Below are 19,325 nucleotides of genomic sequence, written 5' to 3'. Positions count from 1 at the left end.
TCTTTTCTTTTCAGTTCCTATGGAACTGTGTATTTCTTAATTACTTTAAATCTGGAAGCAGAAGCAAACACATGCAATTACAATATGTATTTATTTTACTGCTATATAAGCATATGCTAACAAGTACAATTTAGTACTGAAATAATAGTCGTACACATTCATGTAAGTAGAATCTAACACTGTACTCTGTGTAAACTCTGTGTACATTATATCCAGGTCAAGTCCCTAAGTACATTCAATTTGAAAGGACTTACTCAGATAAATATGCATATGCTACACTTCTGAAGCATGTGCAAACAGTGAGCTTATATCCATCAGCAGAATCTAATCATGTTACCTCTAGCTATACACAAAACTCAGAATCCCTTTTAAATTAAAGGTCAAGAAAGAAAAAAAACTTCTTACTTTGCATAAACTTTTCACTATGCTAAATTAAGGAAAACAGCAACAAAGTAGCAGAAGTATTTCTAGTTCAGAAACAGAAGGGAAGAAGGAGAGAGTAGCAAGCATTAATTACCTATTAACTAACACAACACTTAGGAAATAGTGATAACATGCAAATGCGTGCCAAATGAATCCTAATCTGTGCCACCAATAGAAAAAATACCAAAATAAATTCATGAGGGGAAGTGTCATGAAGTGAAGTACAACACTGTAAGCACCCAGCCATTAGTTTAATCTGAAACATATTTAACTCTATCGAAATGAATTCATTTCACAATCACAGAAATGCACCATATTTCCACGTATAAGGCAGTCTTCAATAAGTTCCATTACAGAATTATTTAAAGTCAAATGCCATCATGCATAATTAGAACATAGATACAGTACTAGGTACAAATTAAAAGAGTTCCTAAAAATCAATTCCTTCTTTATATGCTCTTACTGATTCTGCAACTAGTATTTTTGCCTCTATCAGTTACAGGTAAGATTTTGTAAGCAGGCACATACGTTATTGCAAGATCTCTATCAGTAAAGCTACAAACTAAAATGAGGAACTTACAGTTAATTTACTCAAAGTTAATAGCACATAGCGTTTCTCATACAACCATTTTACTGACCATGCCAGTACTTCTATGTTGTGTAAGACATTGGATCACCCCCACATACCCTTGGTTTAAGAAACCATTACAGATATATTAGTGGGAAATTCCAACAGTTATACAGAAATGCCTTTGGCAACTGTAGCATATGAAGACTGACACATGAATAACTGGGATAAAATTCAAATAATTTTTTCAGTGCCTTTAATGGTTTAACTTCCATACCTACCCCATTTACCAAAACCTGTTTATGGACCAACAAATATGACTGAAAAACACACAGATCTGTAATGCAACCAAATTCATTTTAGTAGCAAGTATGAAGGAAGACTTTCCTAAGAAAATAATTCCATGTGGATTTTCAATTATTTAGCTCAGTGAAGGAGAACAAAGAAATATTTTCACTGAGTGGAGAGGTCTAAATGCAGAACTTGATATTCTGTTCAGATAAAGGTGTTTAAGACTTCATTTAACCCATTCTCAGCCTACCTGGCGTGTTCAGCAGCCGGGACATCTTGCAAGAATATGAGATAAACTGCTCACAGTATTCAGCACTACTGGTAATGGCAGAAATCTGGTCCATCGTTGCACTGTAATTTAGCTGCAGCACAGATACTTTTTCTAGACTGTTGCCTCCAACAGATGTCTGCATTTGCAGATCATGATACACAGTTGTCCATACTTTATCCTCTGAAATTTAGAATGGAAAAAGAATAGACAAGAATTAGTAAAAGACATACAATGTAGCTGAATTAAAATTAGTCTTGGCCTTTGACAAAATATTAATATGTTCTGCCTCTAGAATTGTCACTCTAGAAGATCCAATCCTCAAGCTGACTGCATTACTTCTAGATGACTGTCTTGATCACTAACACAGTTTTGGCTACTTGCTCCTTACCCAAATTGTTTCTAGTTGACTATAGTTATATCCAAGTCTCTTCCTCTCTGATATGTGCATTTTGCATGAACTTGCAAGGAAGAGGAGTTAGGATAAGTGATCTATGATGATGAACAGTACTAAATTGCTGGTAATTCTCACATCTGTAACTCTTTTAAACTAGTGGTGCATGTTTAGCTTTCAGAATGAACAAAAAGATGAGTAGCCAGAAACTACTTATAAGTGTAAAACAATATTTATGACAAAGGCAAGGTTGTGGGGAAAGAAATGTTATTTTTGCATAACAGTAAGATGTTATGACTCCAAAGAGGTCCAAACAGGTGCCATGGAACTCAGACACAAGATGAATTCCTACTTGCAAATAGAAGAACTGCATTTTTGAGTAACATGAGGACATGCACTGGTACAAACCAGTTTCATGGTTTGAATGATAAATAGAGGGAAAGGTTGACTATGAAAAGTTATCCCAGCATACCACAGTAGGTAAAGACTAGCAAGAACTGGAGAATAGGATGGGGTTAACCATGCAGTAAACAGGAGTGGAACATCTGCTAAGGGAATTAGAATTGTTGGGTAGACTGTGAACCCTGGAGTACTCAACTAATGAGGAAATGGGGGAGAATTCATGCCAGGATGTAGGAAATATAAACTGTTGTGTCTCTCCGGTCTTGCGCACCTTGTTCTTAAGAAAGCCTGCTCTTGAAAAAGCTTGAGAAACTGTGATTCATAGCAAATTCTGCTTGAGACTGGACTATTAAACACAAGCATTTCTGTCAAGGTGAAATTATTTGAAGATGCAATAAAAATTATTTCCATCTTCTCTACTTTTGGGTGCTTCATATTCATTAAGAATTGATGCCTGCAGGCCCTTTTGGATTAGTAACTACCGCTTGACAACTGCATTCAGTATTCATGAGTGTCTTTTCTTCCCACTTGTCATCCTGGAGAAAGCTGTCTCTTTACTAGACATCATGATTTTTAACATCATCCTTTCATTTGTCACTTCAATTAGAATACTCCAATGTGCTGTACAATATGCTACACCACAAATTACACAAAAACTGTACAAGACAACCCATAAAAAAGTGAAATCTCCAATTTTATTTTTTTGATAGGAACATACTTGGTGTTTCAATTTCTTCTGAATTGTGTGGTTTGGTACCACAACAGTCACTAGCTGTGTCATTAAACTAAACATTCTTTGCAACACTGTTGTAGACAGAAGATCTGAATTACACAGATGATGTGGAAAAAAAATTAGAGCACAAAATATCTTTTTCTCCCTCCTCCCTAATATTTTTTTAATAGATATTTCCCCATTTGTATGTGTATGTACAATATATATATTTACACATAGACACATATATATAACTTTCAAAATACATGTAGTAGTTTGAAACTATTTCAGCTATAGAGTTAAAAGAAGTTAAAGTTGTTTTATAAAAATGAAAAATGATCATTCCATTGAGTATTTTGACAATCTCACTTGAGATTTTGAAGTATCCATTTTTGCAGTAAAGTTACTGTTGATACAAATTCAATTTCTCTCATCTCACTAATACAGCAAATGGTTTTAAGATCAGAAAAATCCAACATTCAGAAGAAACAAATGAAAAAAACGTTCAGTTCTACCTGTCTCCTGCCATGAGCAACAGAGATAGAGGTGAATTTACAGCATAGTAGCCCTAAAAACTGTACTCAAGTCTCCAATCTGGAACCAGGGGAAAAATATCATATCTACTGTAAATTCCCATTATAATCACTACATGCTTGTTTTCTTTTTTAGACAAGCACCAAGAGTGATTCTAAGTGATAAATTGTAAGCACATACATAATCCTGAAATTTATTAGAGTATTTAAAGACAGTGTTCACATAAACTTTCTGTAACACTGTAAATTCGCACTCTTCTGTAATCTGCATTAAGTTGACTTGTTAGTCCTTGGAACAGAGAGCCATTCTGCACAACTCTTGCCTGTGCAGGAGATCTCCACAACAAGTACTTTCCCTCTCTATGTAAATAGAGATCAAGATGGATGTCTGCTGCAGCTTATTCATTACTGAATCATTTCTTCTTAAGAAGCATCTACCAGAGAAAACAAAAAGAAGAAAGAATTGCAAAAATTTTAACAGCAATAGTGAAAGCACAGTTAACCTGCCCTGTCAGGTAAACGAATTTAGAGAATTATGCATCAGTGTGCAGCACTGCACCCTAACACTGGTTAGGATTTTTAGAATTGTTTCGTTTAAATTAATCAGCTCTGTGTTACTTTAGTTACATTGATTTCAGTATTGAACAAAATGACAAAAGAAGAAATACCAGCAGAGGGTAAGTTGTTTACTTCCTAGTCCCACTGTCAGAAAAGAAAGTACAAGTAGTTAGAGACAACCAGCTCTGAATATTGTCACACTGAAAAGACACTATTTGAAGTGTTGTTTAAGGACAAAATCTTAAGGGGAAAGAAAACATAGGAAAATATTTATATCAGAAATGTCCACCTGAACCTAATGAATCATTTGCAATGATTGTCCTATCGCTTTAAGCCCTTGAAAAAAGTCTCTTTATGTTTTTCTTAAAAGTTACATGAAGTCCTCCCTGGAAACTTATCTTCTCCAAGTTAAAATGCCCAGTCACAGAATCACAGAATCACAGAATCACCCGGGTTGGAAGGGACCTCAAGGATCATGTAGTTCCAACCCCCCTGCCTAGCAGGGCCACCAAACATACACATTTAGATCAGGTTGCCCAGGACCCCGTCCAACCTGGCCTTGAACACGTCCAAGGACGGGGCATCCACAACCTCCCTGGGCAGCCCGTTCCAGGGCCTAACCACTCTCCTCGTAAAGAACTTCCCCCTAACATCCAACCTAAATCTTCCCTCCTTCAACTTGGATCCAGTCCTTCAGCCTTTTTCATAGGAGACACGCTCCATCCCTCTGATTGTTTCTGTGGTTCTCCTCTGTATCTGCTCCAACAGGTTCATATCCTTGTGCTGAAGTATTTGAAGATATACAGCTTTAGGAAAATGTCTGTATTAGAAAGGAGATAGGGCAAGTACCACTTAACTGGAGTCACTATGCTTGCAGCTATTTGGATAATGAAGTGAGATTAAAGCCACACCACAGAGGCATAATATCTTCAAGACCAGTATAAATAAATAACTGATATGTGGCTACACCACAAATTACACAAAAACACACACCAAACTAACAAAAACAATCAAAAACAAAGACCAGTATAAATAAATAACTGATAAATGTTCTGTTCTGCTCTCTTCAAATATCTGACAAGTGATTGCAGTGAGGGTGGGTCTCTTCTCACTGGTGACAGGTGACAGGACGAGGGGAAATGGCCTCAAGTTGTACCAGAGTGAGTTTAGGTTGGATATCAGGAAACACTTCTTTCCAGAAAGGGTTGTTTAACACTGCAATGGGCTCCCCAGGGAGGTGGTTGAGTCACCATCCCTGGATGTGTTTAGAAACCATTTGGATGTGGTGCTCAGGGCCGTGACTTAGTGGAGGGTTGTTAGGTTAAGTTGCGGTTGGACTGGATCTTTGAGGTCTTTTCCAACCTGAGTAATTCTATGATTCAGTGATTCTACGTGAGAAACTTTAGGAAAACGAAATTATTACTTTTAATTTCTTATTTGTTTCTATTTTCTTTTTCCCCTCAGTTTTGCAGAAGCTATTTATATATTCTACGGTGTGCTTACATTTAAAATATATAAGCAACAACACAGTACTGGATATGTACACTTTTTTTTTGTGCCTGATGCCACAACCACAGTTTATTTTCACTTTAAAAAATTATTTTTGAAGAGTACTCAAAAGCCACAGCTAGTGCCTAACACAGAATTTATAGAATATTTTATATATATATATATTTATAGTATATTTTAGATAAAAATCATTATAATATATCAGCAGTTCTTGGTGTTGTTCCTTCCAGTGCCTGTCTGATTAGTTACCAATACAGTTCAAAGTGCTAGTTATGATTTTAAAAGCTCTAAGAGGGTCAGGATCTACTTATCTGAAAGACTGCCTTTACACATCTGTCTCAGTACAAATTGTCTGACCTGTCTCTCCAGACACAGAACAATTTATGCCAGTCTCAGAGCTTAGGTCAGATTCCTTTCTTACATACACATTTATTATTCAAACGTATGAATTAATGGTAATATGAAACAATGGTAATATCTGGCTCCAACAGGCACTTGCTCTGGAGTCTTTTGTACATGCCTTGCACCCCTCTTCTAGTATCTCCCCCTGCCAGTGACAATCTCTCTCCCCTGGTCAAACTGGATTAAGAACAAAACACCCACAAACCCAAAGTGATACAGGTTTCTGAAAAGAGATGCATATGAGATGTGACCCCTAGAAAGGCAAAGTTACTGTTTCAACCTCTAATAGCACCTTCATATTCAAGCTGCATATATTGAAGTCCAAATCTCACCGGTATGACAGATTTCCAATGCAAATAGATTAAAATTCAAGCTTATTGTGCTGACATTTGGGGAAAGTCAGGGGACAGATCTGTTTTATCAGCAGCCCTAAATTTGAAATCAGTGGAAGTGCTGAGATGATTGCCATGCATTAACAGAACAAATAAATAATATACTCCCAGAGCAAAAAAATTATCCCATTTTCATTTTTCATTATCACAACTTTCTGCCTCAGCATGTCAACTGAGATGTCAACTGAGCTCAAATGAGAATGCCCAAATGAGAAATTGTCCACACAAAACCAGTATTAAAAGCAGAAAAAAAAACAAAAAAAAAACAACAAAAAACAAAACAAAAACACACACCAAACTAACAAAAACAATCAAAAACAAATTGACAAACAAAACAAAATCCAAGACTCACACAACAAAACAGAAACTTAAATGGTTTGGTGAAGTTTTATACTACAGTCTCGGAAATGACGCAAGATAAATCATTCTAACACAAGGTAAATACATGAAAAAGAGACAAGAAAACTCATATTTTGTTTCTCCTGTAGGTGTGGAAAGTCATTAATAGAAAAAGAAAAGTAATGTGAAAAAGTATGACAGAAAAAAAAAGTAATATGACATTCTGAGAAAGTTAACTTTGGATGAACCACAGATATTACTGAACTGGTTTTCAACAAACATAGCATCATAGGATCATAGAATCATATAATATACCAAGCTGGAAGAGATCTACAAGAATTACTGAGTCCAGACCCTTGCTTCACACAGGACCACACAAGATAAAACTCTGTGTCTCATAGCATTATCCAAATTCTTCTTGAACTCCAGCAGGTTTGGTGCAATGATTGCTGCCCCAGGCAGCCTGTTCTAGTGCTGGACCACACTCCTGGTGGGGAACCTTTTCCTAACACCCAGTCTGATCCTCCCTTGATGCAGCTCCGTGTCATTCTCTCGTGCCATCAGAGAGAAGAGCTCAGTTCCTGCTCCTCTGCTTCCCTCATGAGAAAGCTGTAAGCTGCCATGAGGCTATCAGTCTCCTCTTCTCTAGAATGAACAAACTAAGATATTTACATTGTGTTCTAAATCTTTCGCCATCTTCATAGTTCTCCTTTAGGTGTTCTGTAACAGTTTTAGGTGTGTATATCAAGTTGTCCAAACCTGCATGCAGTGCTTGAGGTAAGACTGCACCCATGCAGAGCATAGTGGAAAAATCCGTTCCCTCAGTTGGCTGGTAGTGATAGGCCTGATGCAACATGGAGTATGATTGGCCCTTTTGGCTGCCATGGTCCATTGCTGATTCATCTTCAACTTCCATCAACCAGGACCCCATGTAGTTTCCATGGAGCTCATCCCTCCGCCTGCACATATACTTAGAGTTCCCTTATCCCGTGTACAGAATTCTACACTTGCTCTTTTCAAACTTCATATATTTTGGAATTGTTCAGCTCTCCAATTTGACAAGACATCTCTGCAAAGCCTCTCCAGCCTAGTCGGGGTCAGCAGTTCCTCTCAATTCACTGTCATCCATAAACTTACTAAGTGTACCTTCAAGTCCTCTATCCAAGCCATTACAGAAAACATTAAAAAGGCTGGTGCTAAAATGAAGCCCTGTGGAAACCCATTAATGACTGGCCGCCATCCTGGTGGAACTCCATTAACTGTACTGCCTTTATAGGCTGATCTTTACAGTCAGCCAACAGTTCACCCACCATATTATGTATTTATCTAGCCACATGCTGGACATTTTTATCCAGTAGGGTACTGTGAGAAACAGTATCAAAAACTTTGCTAAAATGTAAAAAAAATACAAAAACATACAGTTTACAAAAACAGTAGCATTGATAAATGGTTACATATATCTATGCATATTTTAAATGGTGCAGCACTGAAGATATTAAAATTCATAGCTTTGGTTCAAAAAGCTTATGAAATTATCAGACTATAATGCATGATGTCTACATTTTTGATGACCCTAACCTCTCCCACAAAAAATTTCTTAGCAATTATTTTTCTTTTGCCTAGTAACAAGAATCATGAAAAATCCTATTTCTCTCGATGCTAATAAATAAATAAATAAATAAATAAATATGAATTAACAAGTACAGCACAGTTACCTGTCATGTTGCAGTAAACTTTCAAAGGTCCCAGTGCTCCACTTCCGTCTGGATCTATCCAGTAGTAATTTGAAGTTTTGCCCAAGTGTTTGTATGCTTCACAAGAGAGCTCATAAATAGCTGGAATAAAATAAAATACAGCAGTAAGGATCTTCATATCCTGGAGAGAAAAAAAAAAAAAAGTCTACAAGGACAATAACTTGTCTGTATTTATATTTCAAGAACCATGCCTTTGTCATTAAAATATGGTTGACTTGCACAGAAAACAAAGTATCTTTCTAGTAAATACAGAAGTGGTTAAATGATGCGTACAATTTTCTTTTATTTTATTTTCACATGAGACAAAGGCAGAATGGGAAGAGAATTCCAATAATTTGGAGAAAAGGGAAAACCAAGCATTTTCAGAAGTAACTTTTCCATTTAGTTTTGTTTCTAGAGATATATGAGTGTTAATTTATTTTTTTCTTGAAGTGACTTTCAGATTTTTTCAGAATAAATTCAAGTCTTGACATTGTGAACTTTGTCAATACAAGTAATACCTGCCCCTATATAGTGCTGCAACTATGTTAATATATATCTACAGATGTATGCTCTGTTCCAGGAATGTCTAAAATGCCTCTGTATTTCCTGAGGAAATTCAACTGACATAGCATGTTTCTTTTGTACTTGTTTTACCTTGAACTCTGTCTACTGCTTTTTAATTCAAATCATAAACCTTCTTGTCAGATTCTGCCATGTGAACAGCTCAGGCATAATATTATAATGAGTACTGTTGATAAGCTTTTTTAATACTGCCCACATTTTCTTTGGAATTTAGGATTGTTTTGATGTGAATGATAATTGAACACAAATCATTTTATGTGCAGAAAATGTTATATATATATGGTATACAATTCTTTTTTTATGCAACATTACTTTTTACTTATTGGTTTGTTTGTAATTCTTCTACCACATCTAAGGTTGGACAACTTTTTTATTTGTTTGTTTGAAATCAATCAATTAGCTCTTAAAATAAAGGAAATGTTTGCTTAACCTGATTTTCTATTCACTCTAAAATTTCATCAAATTTTTTAGCAATTCTTGCAAGTGATCTGCTACTAAGACTGATTTTATTTCAGATGTTCACAAGGGTGAGATGTTTTGTTGGTCTCAGATGCAGGAGGGAAAGCAGAGCTGAAAAAAAATCCTCAAATTTTAATGTGACTTGAATGCAAAGGGTTGTTATATATGAATGAAGAGAATCTTTCTTATTGCTAATAAATAAATGAATAAATAAATCTGTAAGATGTTACTTGTTTATTACAGGGTCTAAAGTCAATTTAGTAGAAGTAGACACTCATTAAATTATGAACTATTCCAAGCCATCTCCCATTTCCATTTTTTTTCCCCAACAGAAATATATCTCTAGCTCTCTACATATTACCTGAGTGTAAACACAAAACAGCAACATTTTTAATAATTGTGACACTGCATAACAAATTTTAACGGATGGTATATGGAGACACTTGATCAAAGTAAGAGACCTTCATGTTGAATTCAGATGGCTAATTGTAGCCAGTAATGTAACAGCAAATAATTGGAAAGCTCAGGTAGACTAGGCAGCTTTGCAGGGGAATGGAGTAAGACACGATAATAAGATGCCAAAGGAGAAGATGATGCAGAAGAAAAGGTGACACAGGAACACATTGTGATTCAATGTTTCCTTCAAATGAGCTTTTCAAATGCTGAAAAAAAAAAAGATCAATGAAATACGTAACAGGTAAAAATAGAAGATCTATCAAACCAAAGAATACCTATAGTGTTTAAAAAGATAAAGATTTGACAAGTCATAGATTTAGCAGTCATTCAAGTTCATTAAGTCCTGTAAGAAAATGCAAGTAGAATATAGCAAGGAAAAGATCTTGACAGAATAATAATAAATAAATAAATAAAAACCAAAACCAACAAACGAAAACTTAAATCAGACAACTGGTAAAAGTTACTATCAGGAAGCAAAACCAATCAATACATCTAGTAAAGGACAAGTCAGCAAAACGCAAGACTTCAGTGAGGGGAGATCTTATTGCTCTCTTCAAATATCTGACAGGTGATTGCAGTAGAGCGGGGATGATCTCGCTGGTGACAGGATGAACAGAAATGTCCTCAAGTTGCGCCAGGGAAGGCTTGCGTTGGACATCAGGAAAAACTTCTTTACAGAAAGGGTTGTTAAACACTGGAATAGACTCCTCAGGGAGGTGGTTGGGTCACCATCCCTGGGCGTGTTTAAAAACCATTTGGATGTGGTGCTCAGGGACATGATTTAGCGGAGGGTTGTTACGGTAGAATGGTCAGGTTGCGGTTGGACTTGATGATCTTTGAGGTCTTTTCCAACCTGAGTAATTCTATGATTCTATGATTCTATAGAGTATGGGTGTAAGTGAGGAAAAATGGCTAGAGAGGAAAGAACAAGGAGAGGGACAGGTCTTACACTCATGATTTGTTTTGAAAGATAGGAAAAAAAAGAACCAAAAAACTGAAACACACGGGGGAAACAGATTTCTGTTCTTCAAGCCAGTAAAACTAACATGCAGAAAATAATGCATTTGCTTTCTTGGTAGTTGGTCAAAAACCACAATGCACTTTTAAGGATATTCAGAATAAATCAAAACATCAAAATATTTCAAGCTAAAGGTAAAACTCACTACAGCTGCCTTGATGGCCAGATACGCAATTTCTAGCACAATGCATTCAAGTATTAAAAGAAAAAAAAAAATCAGTTATATTCTCAATGGAAAGAATAGGAGGAGAAAAACCTCAACAGATTACTTTCTCACTCATCTTGACATTCTCTCACGTCATATCAAAAACTTTAAGCAGTAAGAAACAGAGCAGACACAGCAGAACAGAACAGTGATCTGAGTTTTAATGATCATGGGAAAAGTACAGAAGTATAAAAAAACAGAAAGAGTAGCAAAAAAATGGTATAGTCTTTTAAAAGTTTAATCACCTGAATAATACAGATCAAACTGAGATGACCAAATCCACATCATGCTAAAATCTGAAAGTTGCTGAGTTCTAAAACAAAGTATAAAGAAGTACCAAAAGAAGAAAAAAGAAAAATGTCATTTGAAGTTTTAGTACAAAACACAAACTTCTTTAACAGAAGCAGCATTGGCAGAAAATCTAGTAATCTAAACATCTGATAAAGTAACTATTAATGTATTTTGAAGTTCACCATTTCCTATGCCATGACAGTGGGCTTGAGCATGATTTGATGGGATAAGCCTCTCTCAACAAAAATTAGATGAGGGAAGCAGAGTAAGGGAGAAAAAGTTAGGAGTAATACAAAAGTTAAACACTTTCCAACCATGTAGAATTCTACAGCATATTCTTTGATGAATTTCCTCATGAGTTCTATTTCTCCTCAGAAGAACTGCTTAACTGAACAGCTAAGGGGAGGTATTTCTTTCCTAGTGTTAGAATTTTAACAGTTGTAGAAAAATATATGGTTCAGAAACAGAATTTACAGAATAGTCTTTCCAGCTCCAGATTGTTAGCCAAAAGATGGAAAAAGACAACTGCCCTTAGGTTGTTGTTGTTTTTCCTCATGGAGGCAAACAAATGTTCTTAATCCAGTTTTACTTTTTGACTGATACAAAGATTAAGTTATCCCAAATACACACAGCTGCTGGCTATCTCTAAAAAAGCAGCGTAACTGAAAGATGAAAAGGACTTAGCAACTCCAGGTTGCTATAACTCTAAGTACATGCTTTTACCATAGAGTTCCAGTAGCAATTCAATGAAATAAAGTTTCTTCATCACTGTATAAAGGCAATTTCCCTTTTAAGGCTACGAAATAGCCTACTTTAATAAGTGTAAAACTAATAAATGTGAGACCTATCTTGACAGTATGGCAAAATGAAGATGTTACTACATGGTGTCTTTCTTTTTTTTCTTTTTCTGTCAGTGAATATACTTGCTGCAAGGGATGAACTCCTCTAAGTTGTTGCTAATGAAGGAAGATAAGCGTAGGTTCACCGGAATCAATAAAATTAAAAGATCATAAAACTGACAGAAGTAGAGGTGCATCAGATCCATGAAGCCCAGCTATACCTCTCCATCACTCTCAACATCCTAGGAAAATTCTGAAAAATAAATGCTCTACAAGGTGCTGGAGCTCATATCACTCAAGTGGGTTTCAGCTCATAAATCCCTTTAAAGGGGCTATAAGCATAAACAGAAAGATGTGAAAGAGGAACACAACAAATTTACTTCATAAATACATGGGTTGCTCCAAACATATCTGCTGGAATATCAACACAGGAGCGAATGAGCTCTCTAGGAGATTCATGGAATGCATTGATGATGACAACTTTCTTCTTCAAGTAACAGAGAAGCCAAGGAGAGGTTCTGTGCTACACTTTGTTCTCGCCTATGAAGTCTTGTCTGCAGTTATCACAAAACAGTGGAATTCAAGATCTTTAGGGCAATAAGGTGAGTGCATGGCAAGCCTACCACCCTGGACTTCAGGAGAGCACTTCGGCCTCATAAGTGATCTGCTTCATATAGTACAATGGGATAGAGCCCTAGGGGGAAGAAAGGTTCGAGGAAGTTGGTTGGTATTAAAAGATTACATCCTCTAATCTCAGGAGCAATTAATCCCAACCAAGAGGAGGTCAGGTAAAAGCATCAGGAGGCCTGTATGGATGAACAAAAAGTTCCTGGACAGAACCAAACACAAAAAGAAAACATACCGAGGGTGGAAGAGAGGACATATAGGATGGGAGGAATACACGGAAACTGTCCAAGAAGCCTGGGACCAAGTTAGGAAAACAAAAGCACAGATAGAAATGAATCTGTCCATGGACATTGAAGGGAACAAGAAAATCTTCTACAGGTACCTCAGTGACAAAAAGAAAGACTAGGGAAAATGTGGTCCCTCTCCTGAAGGAAATGGGAGAATCAGGCAGAAACTACTTGAGCAAACTGGGCATTCCTAACTCCATGAACCCTGATGAAATGCAATCATAAGTGTTAAGGGATCTGGCAGATGTGATTGTAAGGCTACTCTATACAGTCTTTACTGAATTCTGGCAAGTGAGGGAAGCGTCCAAAGACTGGGGAAAAGCAAACATCACTCTCATCTTCAAGAAGGATAAGAAGGAGGAATCAGAGAACCACAAGCCAGTCAGTCTTGATCCTTGGGAAGGTGATGTAGCAGCTGATACTGGGAAAAAAAAACCTCCTGGTACATGAAGTAAATAGCTAGCAGTATTCAGAGTTAGCAGCTAACTCCCCACAACTTTACGACCTTCCTTGTGATATCATATATTATGGAATAATCCCTAGCCCAAATCAGGCTTGCTGTTCTGTCTCTACTTCATTCCCTGCTGCTCTGTCATCATGGTAGTGGCTCTTCAACTCCCAGTCCCAGGTGTGCTCCCATCAGTCAGCCAAAACAACAACCAAAACACTGGTGTGCTAGTAACACTGTTTTGGATGAAATCAGGACAGCTCAGAAGGATTATGGAGAAGGGATTCCATAAAGCCTCACACAAACAAAGGCAACATAATATTTAAATGTTAAAAGTGCAATTTATATTGGTCTTACAGATTGAATAGGCTGGGAACACAATTCTAACTCCATTCAGATATAAAATGCATATCATTAATTCAAATTATCAAGGTTGTAATTAAGACAAATTGATAACCTATTTGAAAAATATATTGTGTCTTTTTTCCCCTGCTTATTAACGGTTGAGAATTAAATTTCAAACATCAGAAGCATCATTATGCTATTATTACCGGTAGCATAACCCTACCACACAAGACATTTTTTTTTCCTTCTATGTGTTTTAAATCATTGCCATTAATTAATCACGTTAAATGTCCCCATTGTATCTCCAATAGATTGATACAACACAAGTCATAGATCTTTCCAAAATATTTTAGCATAGATTTTACACTGTAAATCAAAACTTGGATGTAACAACAATTTTTAAAAACTTCTAAGGAACTCTTTGAACATGTAAATGATGAAAGCAATCTGCAGAAAGAGCAGTAAGAGTCGTTAACAGAGATGCACAAGTCACAGACGTATACTCATCTGGTTAGAAATCTCTAAGGTACAATACCTGCAACCCCCGTCAGTCCCAGATGGAGCCTTTTTCATACATGGACATCCTAAAGAGTTTGAACTTGAATTGTAGATTAATCAGGCTCACTCGTAATCTTACAATTATCTAAGTAACAAGAACAGAGAACTAAAAAAAGAGGGAAGCAAAAGACTTTAATTTGCTGTTTCAAGATTGATTTTGTTGTTTTTAATAAAAATCTGCTGTACTTTATGAAACTAACAAGGCTCAGTAATGATGAGACTAATTCTTGTTTTACTGGTTGCAGTAAAAACAACACAGATATTAAAAAGAGTTCTCAGGAAATAACAGAAATAGAGCTGAATGTGAGGTTTTGTGGTGGGCTGCAGTGTTTCATTTTTCACCAGATTATTTGCTCCAACACTAGTTGCATCTGGTAGAGAACAAAAGCTATTTCCCACCTCAAACTGACTCTTCAGCAAGCTATGCAAAACACATGAAGAACTTCAGTCTTCACTCTAAACAGATTGTAAACTTCTTCTCACAAGTGAAGTCAACTGTTAAAATGGCTGGTTTTAAATAAACTGTAGAGAAGAAGTTGGAAATTGCATTCTTATGGAGGGTCATCTGTACTTGAGCCGTGTGTCTTCAGACCAATAATGAGATGAAACTGAAATGTTGCTCACCCTACTGATGGCAACAGAATTCTCCTAGAACTTAGTGACAAGATCTTGTGTTCTGTAATGATGTCTGAAGATCTATTCTGTGGTCTCATGTGAGAGGTAGATCAGTAGATTTAAATTGTTCAGAAAAAGCTGTGCAAACGAGATCCAGCGCTTGTTTCATACTCAGAATTAAAAGTGGCAAGTGGTATAGACGCATAGAAAACCGAGTAGGAAGCAACACCATTTATCTTCACGTTTTTAGAAGAACGTAATGTCTGTCTGGTACAGCATAACTCACTGAAGTATGCAGAAACACTGTGCTTTAAAGCTAGAATCTCTGCACTTTTTAAAAGCTGTATATGTACTATCTTGCTTCTTCCACTTAACTGGAATCCATACAGGATGCTAAGCTAAAACAAACAAACAAACAAACAAACAAAACCCAAAACAACAAAACAAACAAACAAAAACAACAAAACAAAATAAAGAGGAAAAAAAAGAGAGAAAAATCCTCCTCTTCTTCCTTCTGGAAAATTCTTCACATCCTTTGGACACTTGCACAAGTATTATGGCTTTTTAGAAAGCAGCACAAGCAGGGTTGTTGTTTGAAGGGGCCAGGCCACTGAAGGGCATGGTCCCCAGGATTTTAGGGACAGTGTTGGTAGTCCAAGGGAAATCCATTCATGTGAGGAAATGAGTAAGGCCCAGGAAGCCCAAGCACAACAGGAGGGCTGGGCACAAACCTAACCCAGGAGAGCTCAGGGCAGACTGGTGGATCCTAGCACCAGCCACAATTTGATCACCCAGGCATATGAGCAGATGGGGTACGTAGCAGATGGACTCAGCAAGGATATCAGGCAACTTTCAGGATACATGGCTTCCTCTGTACATAACTACTTCTTTAAATACCAGACATCAAAGATGTTTACCAGAGAGTCACTCGTAGGCTTATTAAAAATCCAGACTGAAAGTGGTATTTTTTTTTTTTGTTACCACTGCATTTGGGAAAAAAAATAAATTAGAAACTGCATTTGATTCCTTAATCTCATAGGAGAAGACTAAATGAAAGTTCTAGTAAAGAACACATGCATGATAATGCATACCTGAAGCATGTTACTTGCGAGCAAAGGATGTGAAAGAAAATTAATCAGTGGAAGACTGTTTGAGAGACTGAGTAAAAACAAACATGAGGAAAGTAAGAGGCATTAGCTTCTTTCTTCAGTCACTCTCTCTTCAACACGCTAGCAAAGAGACTCAGAATATCTTAGATGAATATCTTAGATAATGCAGCTTTCTGTTTCCAGTTTGTCAGAATGTCCCTAATGACTTTCCTGAGAAACTTAACTATTTTTGATGTACAGTTCAATCTTCCCTTCAGTATCTTTTTCAGGAAGATAGTTAAAAAAAAAAAAAAAAAAATTAAAAAGGAAAAGAAACAAGAAAAAAAAAGATTTATTTTTCCAGTTGTTATGGGAGTTTTTAAGGATCAGGATAGGAACACCATTTTAATCTACTAGGCCCATGAAAAATAGATAATTTCAGTTTTGGCCTCTTGGATATGTTTTTGTTTGATTCTTCTTTCTTAAGGCAGAGCTATATGAACGTACAGTTAGATTTCACATTGCAGGCCCTGGGAACTCAATTCTGGTTTTAATGCTGAAGGCTGCATATTATCCTTGAAATACATAACTAGTTCCTATTAACACAAAATTCTTATTGACATCAAACCAAAGTCTCTTTCTGAGCACAGATGAGAAAGCTCTAGCATACTGCTGATAGATGTTATCACCTATCAAGTTATAATGTAACATTCAGATGACAGTTAAATATTAAAGTGTAATAAACTGAGGAAAATACTCCAGTGTCTTTAAGTTTTTTTAAGCAGAGTCAATTCTGATATATTAGACATTTTTTAAAAACTTACTAGGGAAAAGTGCAAACTGCTTTTATCTTGGAAGGTGTTAGCAGCTTTACTCTTTTTCTTAGTTTTGTCAAAAATGACGTTTAACACTTGGATTAGTGTGCTATTCTACTGCTTCCTGTAGGCACTCTGTACATTCTGCCTGTACATTCTCTTACGCTAATTAGAGCACCTACGTGTTCATCGTTATACAACCTGACACATAAGAACCTAAGTAACACTACTATTAGTGGACGGTCTCATCTATTTCACTCAGACGAAGGTAAACAAGTAAAACAATCTGCAGCATTATTATCATTTGCAGCAGTTGCATTTTTGAAAGTTTGTTTTCAATTGTTTCTGCAGATTCCCCTCTTGTTTCTATTAAACTGCAAGATAAAAATGTTTCCACAGCCAGTGAATTATTAGGAATTGTATTGATCTCATAATGCATTAATACGTCTGTGGATCTGTAAGCCACTGCCTTTTCTAGGTTTTTTTAATAAATCTGTTTGAGTTACAAAAGAGTAACTATGCTGTTTTCAGAACTCCCCCAGTCTTTTCCACTAGTGAAGTGGAAAGCCATACCCAACCTGTTTCTTATGATCAGATATTTGTAAATTTGTAAAATTTTAAACAAAGTTGAAAGCATATTTTGATAAATCATGTTATTATTCTTTTGCTATGAAACTACAGCGGTGACAAGACAAATACTGTAACACTATCTTTTCTCATTTAGACTCTGAATGTAGAAAATAAAATGTTTCAGATATTCAGCTGTATATTCTGATGCAATTCCTAAATGTGTCTTCTGCAGACAAGACTATTTAAGGCTGTGGATGTAGTCCAGGATGTCTGGGCCCAGAGAATAGCAGTGAACAGAGTTAAATCCAGCTGGCAACCAGTTGCTAGTGGTACACCTCAGGGATCAGTACTGGGACCAGCCCTTTTTAAGATCTTTATTGACGATCTGGGTGAAGAGATTGAGTGAACTCTCAGTAAGCTGGAAGGACACCATGTTGGGAGGAAGTGTTTATCTAGCTGAGGGTAGGAGGACCCTACAGAGGGCTCAGGATGGGCTGAATTGCTGGGCTGAGCTCAATTGTACGCGCTTTAACAAGAGTAAGTGCTGGGTCCTGCGCTTGTGTCACAACAACCTCATGCATTGCTATTTAGGGCAGAGTGGCTGGATGACTGTGTAGAGAAAAAGGAGTGTTAGTTGACAGCTGGCTGAACATGAGCCAAGGTGGCCAAGAAGGCCAATGGCATCCTGGCTTGTATCAGAAATAGTGTAATCAGCAGGACTATAGGGTTATTGTCCCTCTGAACTCAGTCCATGTGAGGCCGCATCTCGAGTACTGCGTTCACTTTTGGGATCCTTACTACAAGAAAGTTATTAAGGCCCTGGAGTATGTACAAAGAAGGACAAACTGAAGTATTAGGAAGAGATCTTATGCAGAGCAGCAAAGGGAACTGGGATTGTTTATTCCGGAGAAGAGTAGGCTCAGAAGTGACCTTATTACTCTCTACAAAACCTGAAAGAGATTGTGGTGAGGTAGTGGCCACACAAGGTAACTAGCAATAGGACAAGAGGGGATGGCCTCAAGTTATGCTAGAGGAGATTCAAGTTGGATATTTGTAAAATTTCATTCTCTGAAATATTGGTGAGTTATTGGAAAAGGCTGCCCAGGGAGGTGATGTACACTGTCTCTGGTGGTTTTCAAGAAAAGGATAAATGTGAAACTGAGAGACAAGGTTTAGGTGGGTAAAATGTTGATAGATTGACAGTTGGACTAGTAGTCCTTTCCAACCTTGATTATTCTATATAATCTATATATGATTCTAAATTTGTATTTCTCCTGTAAAATGGAATTTATTCTCTCCTGTTGAATAATTAAAGATTTATAAGCAAACCACTTCCTTTCCAACATGCTAGAAGGAAAGGAGGTGGAACACTGATAAAAATAAAGACAGTGTTTATTTGAAGGTGTCTGCACCTTTCTTTGTTTTTGGCTCAAAGTTTGCTTTCCGAGGCATTTCTTCTGATAAGACTCTGACTTATCTAGGAGATGAGAGTTGGGCGTTGCCATGTGGCAGTCACCATCACTGTGTGGACAATTTTACATGTAAAAGCATTCTTCTTTGGAACTTCTTTGCCTCCAGAAGAGAGTGCTCAAGAA

At 36.8% G+C, this 19,325-nt stretch overlaps 1 protein-coding gene across 1 annotated transcript in view; it reads right to left on the bottom strand.

Annotated features, from left to right (window-relative positions):
- The window catches only part of CNTNAP2 (contactin associated protein 2), a gene marked incomplete at both ends in the record, with an annotated part of 665,714 nt that overhangs the window by 200,851 nt on the left and 445,538 nt on the right, over positions 1 to 19,325 (bottom strand). Inside the window, 2 exons of the mRNA XM_079533370.1 lie at positions 1,533 to 1,733; positions 8,507 to 8,626. Of these exons, the coding sequence (XP_079389496.1) occupies positions 1,533 to 1,733; positions 8,507 to 8,626 (321 nt within the window). The remainder of the gene's footprint in view (positions 1 to 1,532; positions 1,734 to 8,506; positions 8,627 to 19,325) is intronic.

Source organism: Tetrao urogallus (genome assembly GCF_951394365.1).
Source record: "Tetrao urogallus genome assembly, chromosome: 3".
Taxonomy (NCBI): domain Eukaryota; kingdom Metazoa; phylum Chordata; class Aves; order Galliformes; family Phasianidae; genus Tetrao; species Tetrao urogallus.
The sequence above is the reverse complement of the archived record's forward strand: the minus strand, read 5'-3'. Positions and strand labels throughout refer to the sequence as shown.